The sequence below is a fragment of the Rhinolophus sinicus genome, chromosome 17 (genome assembly GCF_057876585.1).
Source record: "Rhinolophus sinicus isolate RSI-liver-muscle chromosome 17, RSI-T2T, whole genome shotgun sequence".
Classification (NCBI taxonomy): domain Eukaryota; kingdom Metazoa; phylum Chordata; class Mammalia; order Chiroptera; family Rhinolophidae; genus Rhinolophus; species Rhinolophus sinicus.
Window position 1 is genome coordinate 210,879,727 of NC_142517.1, and position 13,104 is coordinate 210,892,830.

At 48.3% G+C, this 13,104-nt stretch overlaps 1 protein-coding gene across 40 annotated transcripts in view; it reads left to right on the forward strand.

Annotated features, from left to right (window-relative positions):
* The first annotated feature begins 5,445 nt into the window (after positions 1-5,445).
* The window catches only part of LRRFIP1 (LRR binding FLII interacting protein 1), a 131,631-nt gene continuing 123,972 nt past the window's right edge, over positions 5,446-13,104 (forward strand). For 12 of the 40 annotated variants that reach the window (XM_088794310.1, XM_088794307.1, XM_088794309.1 and 9 more), the window contains exon 1: positions 5,449-5,625. In XM_088794310.1, the coding sequence (XP_088650436.1) occupies positions 5,530-5,625 (96 nt within the window). In that variant the 5' untranslated portion in view covers positions 5,449-5,529. Of the gene's footprint in view, positions 5,626-13,104 lie in introns of all 40 variants that reach the window. The other 28 variants (XM_088794306.1, XM_088794279.1, XM_088794291.1 and 25 more) reach the window with 9 other exon arrangements.

The following is a 13,104-nucleotide window of genomic DNA, read 5'->3' on the forward strand; positions in this document are numbered from 1 at the left end:
CCGAAAGGACCAGTGCTCTCTTCTGCTGCCTGCTTGTGTTTTCATTGGGTCAATTGTTTTCCCACCATCAATCTTTAAATACTCTTTTTTAATTGAAGTATAATTTACACATCATAAGATGCACAAATTTTAAGTGTGCATGCCAAAATGCTTCGAGTTTTAACAAATGTGTACGTGCATACAATGCAGGGTGACTGACGGGTCCCAGCTCCCCTGGGCCTACCCGTTTTAAAACTGAAAGTCCCCGCATCTCAGGAAACCCTTTATTCCCAGGTAAACCTGGGTGGTGGGTCCCCTCACTGAGGATACAGAACATTTCATCATCCAAAATTTCCTTGTGGCCCTTTATAGTCAACCCACCCACCCTCCAGAGGCAACCGCTATTCTGATTCTATCCCCACAGCTCAGTGTTGCCTGTTCTAGAATTTCACATAAATGGAATCATTCGATATGCATGATTTTGTGTCTGGCTACTTTCACACAGCACAATGCTTTGGAGCTTTGCCCACGTGGTTGCCTGTCTGTGGGTTGTTAGTTTTTATCGCCGAGTACGTTAGCGGGAGTATTACAGCGACCGACACTATGTGCTTACCCACTCACCTGCTGATGGGCTCTGGGATGTGTTCATTTCCCAAGCATGAGCATTCCCGTGCATGTCTTTTTATCGCTGTGTTTTCATTTCTCTTGGGAAAATGCCGAGGCCTTGAATGACTGAATCACAGGCAAGGTTATGTTTCTAAGAAATTCCCCAACAGCAATCCCAAGTGACTGCACAGTGTTACCTTTCACGCTCGGTGCCTGAGCGTTCCAGGTGCTCAGCGTCCTCACCAGCAGTTGGTCTCATCTGTCTTTTCAGTTGCAGACATTCCCACGGGTGTGAAGTGCATCTTACTGTGGTTTGATTTGCAAACTCTCCCACGCTGAGAAGGATGATGAGCACCTTTCCATGAACTTTTGCTCATTTGTGTCTCCTCGAATAGGAGGTGTCTGCTCACGTCTTCAGATCTCTTGCCCATTATGTAAATGACTTATTTATCTTTTTTCTTATTCATGTAGGAAGTCTTTATATATTCTGGATAGACATCTACGTATTATGGGTATTTTCTCCCAGTCTATGGATCATGTTTTCATTGTCATAAGGCAGTTTTTTCATCTTTTTTATTAGTTTACATTAATTTCAGCTGTACAGCATAGTGGTCAGACATTTATATAATTTAAGAAGTGATCCCCCTGACTAGTCTAGTACCCACCTGGCACTATACATAGTTATTACCGTATCATTGAGCATATTCCCTATGCTTTACATCCCATGACCATTTATGTAACTGCCAATTTGTACTTCTTAATGCCTTCACCTTTTTCACACTGCCCCTAACCCCCTCCCATCTATCACCCCAACAAATCTAGTACCCATCTGACACCATACATACTGTGCTTCCCAAAAACAAGACCTAGACAGACAATCAGCTCTAATGCATCTTCTGGAGCAAAAATTAATATAAGACCCGGTCTTATATTAACTAAGACCGGGTCTTATATTATAGTAAAATAAAACCGGGTCTTATATTAATTTTTGCCCCAAAAGACGCATTAGAGCTGATTGTCTGGCTAGGTCTTATTTTCGGGGAAACACGGTAGTTATTACAATATTATTGACTATATTTCTTATGCTATTCCCTACAGCCCCATGACTACTGTGTAACAACCATTTTGTATCTCTTAATCCCTTCCCCTTTTTTACCCCCCCCTCCCACAACCAATAAGGCAGTTTTTAAATAGCAGCAATTTTAAATTTTGATGAAATCCAATTGATCAATTTTGTATTCGGTGATTTGTGCCTTTTGTATACTGTTTAAGAAATCTTTTAGAAGAAAAGATTGGGGTATCTTTGAGACTCTCTCAGTGCCTTCACCTTTTTCACCCTGCCACCTGTCATTTTCTTCTAGAAATGTTATAGTTTTAGCTACTGAGTTTAAGTCTAAAATCTATTGTGACTTATTATTGTGTATGGTGTAAGGTAAGGCTCAAACTTTATTTTCTCTATAGATATCTGGTTGTTCCAGCTCTATTTGAAGAAGAAGAAAAAAAAAAGACTCTCCTTTTCCAGCAAATTATCTTGGTGTCTTTGTCAAAATCAAGTGACCACTATGATAGAACTATGATAGACTGGACCCGTCTTTTTTTTTTTTTTTTTTTAATGTTTTTTTTTCTTTTTCTGTCCTTCAGTTTGGGTAATTTTATTAACCATTCCTCAAATTCACTGATCTTTTTCTCTACATTATCCAATCTATTGTTAGTATTAGTCAATGAATGTTTAATTACAAATATTGTATTTTTCAGTTCTAAATTTCTATTTGGTTCATTTTAGGGTTCCCCACATCTTTCCTAAAATTCCCTCTCTCTTCAGCCATTATGTCCATCTTTCTCACAGTTATTTTATACTACTTGTCTGCTAATTTCAACAACTAGATCATCTATGAATCTTTCCCAAAGGATTATTTTTCCTCTGTCTATGAGTCTCCTTTTCTTGATTCTTCTTATGTCTAGTAACTCTTTATTGTATACTGGACATAGGGGGCAATACACTTCAAAGATTCTGGATTCTATTGTTTTCTTTTGAAGACTTTTGAATTTGGTTCCAGCAGGGAGTTAAAGTATTAGCCAAGACCCTCTAACTTAGTAGAACTTGAACTCCTAACTTTAGCTCCTCGGCATTAGGCAGCTGCTGGAATCTCTGCTCGACTCTTTCAGACTTCCAGTTGTTGCTTTCTTCTGGGTTTCTTGGAATCTCGCCCCCACACGTGCATAGTTCAGGACTCAGCCATAGATTCTGCCTAAGTCAGCATGCAAAGGCTCAACTCTCTATGTATCGCCCTTTTCTTGGATTTTCTCACTAAGTTTCCAGCCGTACTTACAGTCCCAAACCCTAACGTCCAACTCCTCAGTTCAGTAAGTCTTGCATTCTATTCCCAGTACACCTGGAAGACTGGAGAATGTCCTCTGAGGAAGTAGATGTCTTAATCCAAAGCTTATATCCACCCTAGCCTCTACCTGCTTTTGATTCCTCTCCAGTGCCTGCCAATGGCTATTTTTAATACTTTGTTTGAGGTTTATGATTGTTATTGGTGGGACGTTTACTTTGATGGGTTTGATCTCCATTGCTAGAAGCTAAAAGTCCTCTGTCACCTGTTTTTAAAACCAATTGAATTACTAGTTATTAATTCCATGCTATGAAAAAAACTGATTCTGTTGCTCATCAATATGTATTTGTAGCATTTCCCTTCCATAAATAGAAAGAAAATTGGTTTTCACATCCTATTTTACATAGCACCTTATGAAAAGGCTCTATTCAGTCAAGCCACATACATTTTCTAAACCCCATGGGTCCGTAACCTTGAACAAGGCTCTTTGGGAGATGAAAAGAGAATCTTGGTCCCTGGTCTCAAGAATGCTATTCTGAGGGAGCTGCTCAAAGGGGTTGGCTAAGGAGCTGGCATTGTCTGCAGCACAGCCACCCTCAGCTTTTCTCCGGAGACACACATGGCACGTCATTCCCCTGAGTGAGACATCCTCCTACCAACACACTTCGTTTATGCCAAATTCCTCTCATTGGGTAGCACTCAGTGAGGATGAAATTATTATGGTAGTACACTTACAGCAACTAACTATCCAACGTATTAACTATCACGAGTCACAAATTACCAGTGACACATTCATACCTCTTGGGGCTCTCCAGAAGTGCTGCAATCGCCATTATGGAGCCATTCTGCAGTTTGAAGTGTGCGGCATTACCAAAGTGTATTTGGAAGATTATCCTGGCTTAGGGAAGTAGGAAGGCTCAAATGGGGACAGTACAGAATGGGAGTCAGATGGCCCACGGATGGATTTCAAAGTATCACCCTTTAAAATTGTACTCAAATGTCCTGTTCATGTGCTCTCCCTTTTTCAGCGAGAGGAGGAATCCAGCTTTCACCAGACTCTCAAGTTTACAATCCCCACAAATTTAAGAATCACTTTATTTTTATTTATTTATTTCTCTTACTATGGACTCAATCGGGGACTCAAATAGCCCCCGAATATTTGTATATTTATTTATGTATAAATTATGTTACACTCTGTCAATCATCAGTTAATAAGGCACAAATCCATTTAAAATGAGATCAATCATTAAGGATAGGCCATGTGAATTCATGTTTCAAACTGTGTTTGGTGATTAACTGTTCTCCTCACATCTAATAACCTTATAGTGAGGTCACTGACATAAATGCTTCCCCTTGAAGAAACACCTCTCGTTTCTTGTCTGTTTGTGGCATGGGGGGACTTACCTTCTTGAGAATCTTTTCAATCCTTTGAAGCCATTTGTCTACTCTTGGAGTTTTAATTAAAACTAGGTTCTATAATCCACAAATCCATTTCATCTGGTTCTTGCAAATACATCAAAAATTTCTGAAAATGACGTAATGAGAGAGAATGCCACTGCTGGGCCTTATGCTCCATTGTGACATAGCACATGGGGTTATGTATCGATATTTGACATATAACATTCTTATTTTTAGTTTAAAATACATATGCATGGAGGTTCTAGTATGTTTTTCCTGTACCCCAAGCAACGGGAAGAGGATAGTTTTGCAAACCTTACCTGATTCTCCAAGTTATTTTTAAATCCACCTTTAGAGTGTGGAGGGTAAAGCTCTGACAAATTCACTTCTTTTTCAACAACTATTGAGAGCAGCTCGTGTGTCAGGCTGGGGACACAGGAGTGAAGTGACAACTCACAGAGGATATGCATGTTAAGAAGAATACGGGATTCTTAACGCAGTGTAAGACTCCGGAGGCCGGCCAAGGTCACAGGGCCTGGTAGCAGAGACAGATCTCAACGCCCCTGGTCCTGACCCCAGAGCCTAGCTGTCACCCCGATCTATGACAGCCGGACTCGGACTCACTCGGGTGCAGGTCTGAACCTGGTCTCTGCAGCCACCCCTCCGCGCAAACCCCTCTCTGAAACCCAATCACCGCCAGCCCTCCACGGCCCCGCGAGGTCCCTGCTCCATCTCCATCGGCATGGCCTTGGGGCGGGCGGTTCCATGGTTAGCGAGGGGGAGAGGAAGGGTTTCACCCTCCAGGGCCCGCGACCCCGCCGACCCTGCCACTCGGCGCCCCAAGCATCCAGGGTCCCTCGCCCCCGCCGCCCACCGGCGTCTCACAGCCCGCGTCACCTCCGCGCCCACGCGCCCCCGACCCCCAGCCATCCCAAACCGCCCGCCATCCCCATGCTCGCGGTCCCTGGCGTGTCCCTGTGCCCCCCGCCCTGCGTTCCCGCGCCCCCCTACCCGCCGCGTCCCCAGCCCCTGACATCCCTGCGGGCCCCCGGCGCTCAGCCCCGTTCCCCTGCGTCCCCGCGTCCCCGGCCCGCGCCCGCTGACGCCATGACGCCGCGGCGGAGGGAGGGGCGGAGAGGGCCTGCCGGAGCGGCGGGGGCGCGAGAGGCGGGAGCGGCGGGCTCCGCGGCAGCAGCGGGCGGCGCGGCCGATGGACATGGGCACCCAGGGCGCGGGGCGCAAGCGGCTCCCCAACCGGGAGCGGCTGACCGCGGAGGACGACGCGCTGAACCAGATCGCGCGCGAGGTGAGCGTGGGCCGGTCCGTTATGCTGGGGTGGCCGCGGCAGCTGTCAGGCGTCGGTCAGTCTGTCCGTCCGCGGGGGCGTGGGCGGGGACGCGGGCCCCGGGTGAGGCGCTAGGCAGGCCGGGCGCCGGTCCTCCGTCCCCGGGGCGAGCCGGCGACACTGACCCCACCCCTGTCCCCGGATCCCTTCGTCCGCTGCCCCCCTCGGCGCTCGGAGCGGGGGCGCCGCCCCTGACGCAAGGTGGCCCGGGCCGGTAGGGGCGAGCGCCCCGCTTTGTTGTGCCGCAATGTGGGGGTGCTGTAGGCCCGACCCTGGAGGCTCGTGGACGTCCCCAGAGGCCACATGGTCCTGGCGAAATGGCCTTGCCCCTGTTGGTGACCATTTGTCGTGGATTGTCACACAAGGTGCAGCTTGGGCATGAACTTGGGGTCACTGCGACTCTTGTTTCTGGACCGAGCCTGAAAACGGGTCTAGGCACATCAAAGTTTCCTGAGCAGAGTTTACTGCAGTGGGGTCGGCGAGGAACTTTCCGTGCCTTAGATTAAAGGAGCACGCACGGTGTGCATGTCTATCCATACACGTGCCGCTTCTCCCACCAGGAATCAGCCTGAAGGTTGAACAAACCCGTGACATCCCGAGAGACGAAAGACGCACAGCAGATGGTAGCAGCAGCTCCCTGGGGAAGGGGAGCCATTCCTTGGGCCTGGGGTGGACAAAGGAAGCCTGAGGTTTCAGGGTTCACCCTTTTGTAGCTTTTAAATTGTGCACCGTGTGTGCGCACGCGTGCTAACTAGAAAGAAGGCACGCGCAGATGCAGTGCAAACCTCCTCTACACCCGTTTCCAGGCGCTGGGCTGTGAGGGAGAGTTAGTCCACAGATCATTGTTCTCACGTGGAAAAACTTCCAGGCGATTGGGCTGTGGTGTGGGTTGCCTCAGTCAGCTGTTTGTGGAGTCTGCGCTAGAACCAGTTCTCAGGTGTTTCCAATTTAAATACCCCATTTTGCTTTTATGGACATTGGACTGTCAATCGGTATTTGCGGAACACTAAATGAATGAAGATTTTTGTTTTTCTCTGTGTGAGAAGGAAAAGGGCTTTTCGGGCAAACTCCTATTTATCCCTTAAAGCCCATGGTAGATGAGTGCCCTCTGTGAGACCTCCATCACCCAGGCAGAGCCTCCCTGCCTCTCCTGGGTTCCTCGGGTCCTGCCCCCTACACCTGCTGTGGTAGTCAGATGGCCTCAGCGTTATTTGATCACCTGTCTGTCCCCCTGCAGAAGGTGACACCCAGGCGGGCAATGTCTCACTTTTGTATCCCCAGAGCTCAGCACAGAGCCAGGTGCCTTGTGGGTACTCCTCAGGGTCTGCTACATTCATTAATATTTTTTAAAAAATTAAAAAGTGCAAGGTGCCTCAAGTACACTGGCTAAATATAGACATTTGCTAAGTGCAGTAGCTTAAATATAATCCCCCCTTTGAAGACAAGCATTTATGTATGCATTCGGCCATAAGACCACTGGGAGGCCAGAGATGACCCATGACCCATGGGCCTCGTCTGTCCGTCGATGGTTTGGGGACAAAGGAATGAGAAGAATGAGAGGTCCCCAAGTCTACCTCATATCTGCTGGGTTTTATACAAAACAGATTGAAAGGAAAGGCTAGGGCATGCCCCCCGGGTTGGCAGCCTGAGGTCCTGTGTCACTGGGAAGCCACGGCCCTGCCCATCAGCCAGGGAGACACAACTGGAGGTGACAAATTCAGACTTGGGCTCAGACCTGGGCTTGGAAACGACACAGCTCCTCGTGGGCTGTGCCGTCCCAGGGAAGTGAGGTGTTCAATACACTCGGCCTCCATTTTCTCACTTCTAAATGGGGAACGTGAAATCCCGGCATTAAAGAAAATGAGTACATACGTGGAGTGGGTAAGTAGGGAAACTGAGAACCAGCCACACGTACATCTGCACAGTAAAGCCAAGTGCAGATTTGGTTGTTACATTTGCTGAGTGGCACGGATTGACAGTGTTGGAGGGAGCAGGTGCGGTGTTGTATGCTTTACCACACATTGAATTACATTTCCCAACTGTGAAAATTAGAATCACTATTCAAATGGCAAATGTTCACCATCGCATTCTTGTGAGTTCTTATAAAAATGAACAGAATTGTCTTAAGTCCGGTACGTTCTTATTTTGCTTATTGATTCAGCAGATACCCGAGGAGGGTCTGCCCTCGAGGAGTTGGGGCCAAAAGGGGTCTGAACCTGTAGATCAATGATAATAACAGACGACGGGAAGAGACAGGACATAAAAAGGGCATGGATAGTGTGTTTGAGAGGTTTGGGAATGAAAGTTACAACTTGATGTTGGGACTGGCCTGGCCATCAGAGGGGGCATCCTGGAGGAGGTGGCCGAAACCCCGACCCAGACTGGCTCCAGTGCGAATGCCCCACCGGCATCGCTGGCGCCCCTTCACCACAGCAGCCCAGCAGCTGGCTCTGCAGGGCTGTCCTCTGCAGGTGGCCTCATCCTCAGGGTGGCTTGCTTCTGGCAGACTGGCTGCTGTGTTCCCAGGCTGCCCCTCATGAGCCCACACCCGTCTCTCTCCTGAGAGCATCTTCCCTGACAAACCTCCACGTGTCACCTGGGCTGCTCCTGAGCTCCTGGGACAAGGACAGGTGATTCAGGGACCCACACCAGTCCCTGTGGCAAGCGGGCGGGGGTCCTATCCTGTGACCAGTCACACCCGCCTTGGAACTGGGGGAGTCTACTGATCTGAAGCATTTGAGGGGGGCGGGGGGCCTGAATGAAACCTGGGGAGCACTGAAGACAGTGGCGGGTTGTGTGGATGTGGGTCGGGCATCCGGGAATGTGCACTTGATGCTGCGTGGAGAATTCCAGGTAGAGCTGGTCACTGACCAGCCAGGGAGGTCAGTCCCAGTTCTGCGGGAGCCCAGATTGGCAGGAGGAGAGTGGGGTTTGCAGGGGCCTGGTGGGGGGCTCCGCTCTCCCTGCACAGGGCTTGGATTCCCTGGGTAGGAGAGCAAAACAGTATAAGTTTTCTACCATGTTTTCCGGGAAATAAGACCGGGTCTTATATTAAATTTTGCTCCAAAAGACGCATTAGGGCTTATGTTCAGGGGATGTCATCCTGAAAAATCATGCCAGGGCTTATTTTCCAGTTAGGTCTTATTTTGGAGAAAACACGGTCTCTGTGCAGTTCCAGTGTGGTTTAACTAGGGCAAGCTTGTAGTAAATGGAGTTGCAGATTTAAAACATTGTAGGTGCATTAGCATGAGTAGCTTGTTTTTCACTCTTGTCTGAGGTGGAATTCGGGCGAGATGTTGTCAGGACGAAGGTCCAGGAAGCACTTTGAGAGCCCATGGCCACGGGAGGCGTGAGCAGTGTTTCTCACATGGGGCAGAGCTGTTCTGAAGGCAGATAGGTTTTTCTCTCCTACCACCTTTCACTTTCTGCTAATGGTTTTTGGTAGCACCCCAAACCTCTCTCTCAGCACTCTGCCGCTGAGTAAACTGACAATGCTCTCACAACAGGCAATTCAAAGTATTCCTCTCAAAATGGAGAACGCCTTTCAGATACAAAACAAAACAAAACAAAACAAAACAAAACAAAAGCGGTAACGTGCAGGCTGCCTTGCAGGTCCTTTGGATGCTGCTGTGAGTTCCTCATCCCGAGTGACCACAGGAGCCAGGTCCCTGTGCCTTCCTCACGCTGTGCGCCTCCCGCTGACTGTTCCCATAGCTTCCTCTCCATGATGGCCCCACTGCGACAATGTCCTCTGGGCACAGGCTCCCCACAGATCCCCCCTGTTGGCCGGTGCTCATGCTGCTCTGAGGACAGGGGCGGGGGAGGGGAGGCGGATTCCAAAAGCCCTGTCCCTTTGCCTCATGGTGGAGCCAGCTCGGTGCTGCAGTTCACACCACCTGCCACCTCCGTGGGGTCAGCTGAGGGCTAACTCTAGCTGAGGTCACCTCCTCCCTGGCTCCGTCACTCCCTTTCTGCTGGCACCACTCCCCCACATCATTCACATCCAAACCCCTGCCTCAGGCTCTGCTTCTGGGGACCCCAACTCAGGACAACCCCAATGCCTCATTCTGGGGAGTCCCATAAACATAGGACATTCTAATCCTGAGTCCCCCTTTCATTTTGCTGTCCCTTGCCCCCTGTCCTTCCCAAAGAGCCCTCAGAGATCAGCCTGTCTTGAGGGACTGTGTCTCTTCTCCTTAAGCCTCAAGACCATCCGAGGGCTAAGTAGGGGCCGGGGCACACAAGTTCTGTTTCAGAAGGGCCCCCAAAGCGTGGTCCAGTTTGGGCCCTCCCCTCCACCTTCCTGTGGCTGTCTCTCAGCCGGTCCGGCTCCTCTGACGTGCAGTCCAGGAGTGAGCCCGGCGGGCAGGACACACACTCCTAGTGTCCTGGGGCCGTCCCCCGCCCTCTGGTGAGATGACACACAGCCAGCATTTCCCTGAACATGGTCTTCTTGCTACAGCCTATTTCAGTTCATTTCAACTGTGACTTTTATGCCCTTTCTTCCGGATGAATTTGCTTTTCTGAGGCTGGCCACTGACTGGGTGATGTCATCCAGTGTTGCCAGTGGTATGTGAAGGGGGCAGTGGGAAGAGGGGAGGGCGTTAACCGCTGGCACTGCTCAGAGTGACTGCTCACAGGAGGCACTGTCCTGCCCGCGTCCTAGCACAGCGCCGGCAGGGACTCGGGCCCTTCCGTAGCTCATCTTCCCCAGACTCACACACATCTCCATATGTCATCAATGAGCATTAGGAATGTGGCAGGACAAGCATTCCAGGCAGACTTTTATCACCCTCTGGGCTGTCAGGGGAAATTGCAAACACTGCGCCCGTGACCTTGGGTGTTTCCATGATTTCCAACAAGATGTTTCTGGTTGGAGATGGAATCACGAACTCAGCTGTGGACAGTCCCACTGGCCGTTGATGGCTGGAGCCCCACCCACAGCTATTTCTACCACAGAGCCAGCTGTCCCCTCTCCCTTTTCTGAGTGAACCTTGTGATTCGCTGGTTTTGTGGTTAGGGCTGTGGTTTGTATGTGGATGCCAGGAAGAGGTTGCACGGTACGATGGGAATCAGGGAACCTGGATTCCCGCTGAGCCTGTCGCCCAGGAGCATGGTGAGGGTACCGGATTGGAAAGGGGAGAGATGGGAACTGAGGCTGCACTTAAGTCCGACGTGTGCCAGGGGCTCCCTCCCAGAAACTTCACTCCCACAACTGGATTAAGTCCATCGGAGGAGGTGCATGTATCTGTGTTTGACTTAGAGAAACGGGCTTGCGGATGCTAAGTGACTTACCCACGGTCATCTCGTAACTACGAGGTGCCAGTTCACCATCCAGGCTCCTTCCCGGATCAGGTATTTGGCTCCATCCAAGGCCCTGCTCCAGTCATTGTCCTCCAGTCAAGCCAGCTTGCTTCCCATCTCTGGGACTGTTGTCCCCAGCTGACCTCAGAGCCATCAGGTATAACATTTCATGGGAGAGTTTGATATTCTCTGCCTTACTACCGTGTTTCCCCGAAAATAAGACCTAGCTGCACCATCAGCTCTAATGCGTCTTTTGGAGCAAAAATTGATATAAGACCCAGTATCATATTATATTATATTATATCCAGTATATTATATTATATCCAGTATGTTATGTTATGTTATGTTATGTTATGTTATGTTATGTTATGTTATATGATATATGACCTGGTCTTATATTATATTAAAATAAGACTGGGTCTTATATTAATTTTTGCTCCAAAAGACGCATTAGAGCTGATGGTCCGGCTAGGTCTTATTTTTGGGGAAACACGGTATGTCTCTTGTCTTTTTTTGTTTTTTCATTCTCTCATCTTTTAAAAAACTAATTTTTATTTAATTGAAGGAATGCGTGTTTTTACCCTTGTCCCATATTCTCAGGCCATTCTCCACTCGGCAGCTGGGTGAGCCTTTTAAACTGTGTCAGATCATGTCACGTCTCTGATTAAAACTCTCCAGGGCTTCTCATGTCACTCGGTAAGAGCCAAGTGCTGGATGGCCTTACGGGACCCTGAGTGATCCGGTGATTCTCTCCAGGTCTATGCGGAATATGCGCCTGCACTGTTTATTGATTTCTCAACTTCACATGCTCTCTGCTGGCTCCTGGTTTGGAGGAGGGCTTGTTCTTCGTGGGTCCAGCTCAGGCCCTCTCCCCACTGGCCTTTCTCCTCATCTTCACACCATAGTGACATTGTCATTTTAGGTAAAATAAATAATTACAGGCAGAACAACAGACTGGAAAGGGTATAGGTGCTAGAGTCAGATTTCCTGGGTTCAAATCCTGACTCTGTCACTTATTCCATGACCTAGAGCAAGTTACTTAACCACTTTGTACCTCAGTTTCCCCATGTGTAAGATGGGAAAACTTGAGAGTACACGTCTCACACTGCCCATGAGGGTAAAAGAGATGCTTCATGAAAAGCCCTCAGAACCATGCCTGACACATAGTAGATGCCCAGTAAATGTCATTGGTGATGATGACAGGACACCTCAGTGTCAACTGCAGAGCCAGCTAGCAGTGGTGGACATGTCTGTTTTTCCTGGAGTTAATTATTTCTGTTTCCTCAATTGCTCTTTACGCATCTATCACACCTAATTCTTTGCAAACTTTTCAAAAGAACCCCTCACAATACTATCTCCTACGAGATTAAATAAATCAGATAATCTATCAATTCCATGTTATTGCCTCCTGGAAATGGACCCCCTGGTGACCTCTGTCCTCTAGATCCAGTCTGCTCTGGGTGCCCTCAGGGTTTGCTGCAGCTGTCAATCCCTTTGCGACAGTTCTGAGAATTCCTTTTGCCACTGGTCGTCATGGTTGGATCCCTACTTGCTGGATTCTATATTGTCTTCTTTCTTGAATTATTATCTCATTTTGCTGCCGCACATTCTTCAGTACCTTTCTGAGAGAGAATGCCTTTTCCAAGTGTTTGCATTTCTGGAAACGTCTTTATTCTACCTTCGTACTTAATTGATAGTTTGGTGGAGTATAGAGTTCTAGGTTAAAAATAGTTTTCCACAGAATGGCAGAGATTTCTATGTATTCTTTGAAATGATTTCTAGCATGCATTGTTAGCTGAAAAAAATCCATGTGCAAAAAGTGAAAACAGCTTGCTGTCCCTGTGAGGAAGGCTGTAATGTGCCTGCATTTGCATAAAGAAACACTGGCCGTGGGACATTGTAAAGGGAGTGTGTGGGCAGCAGTGGAAGCAGCTTCCTCAAGTATGACTTTTCATACTCTTGATATCTGAACCATGTGACAGTATTACCTATTCAGAAAAAAACTAATAAATACCAAAAAAATACGACTAAAAACTGTTTTCTACCACAATTTAAAGGCATTTTTTTCCCCACTTTGTTCTCGCTTTCAGGATTGCTTTGAGAATTGTGATGCCTTGTGTATTTTCACCATCTTGT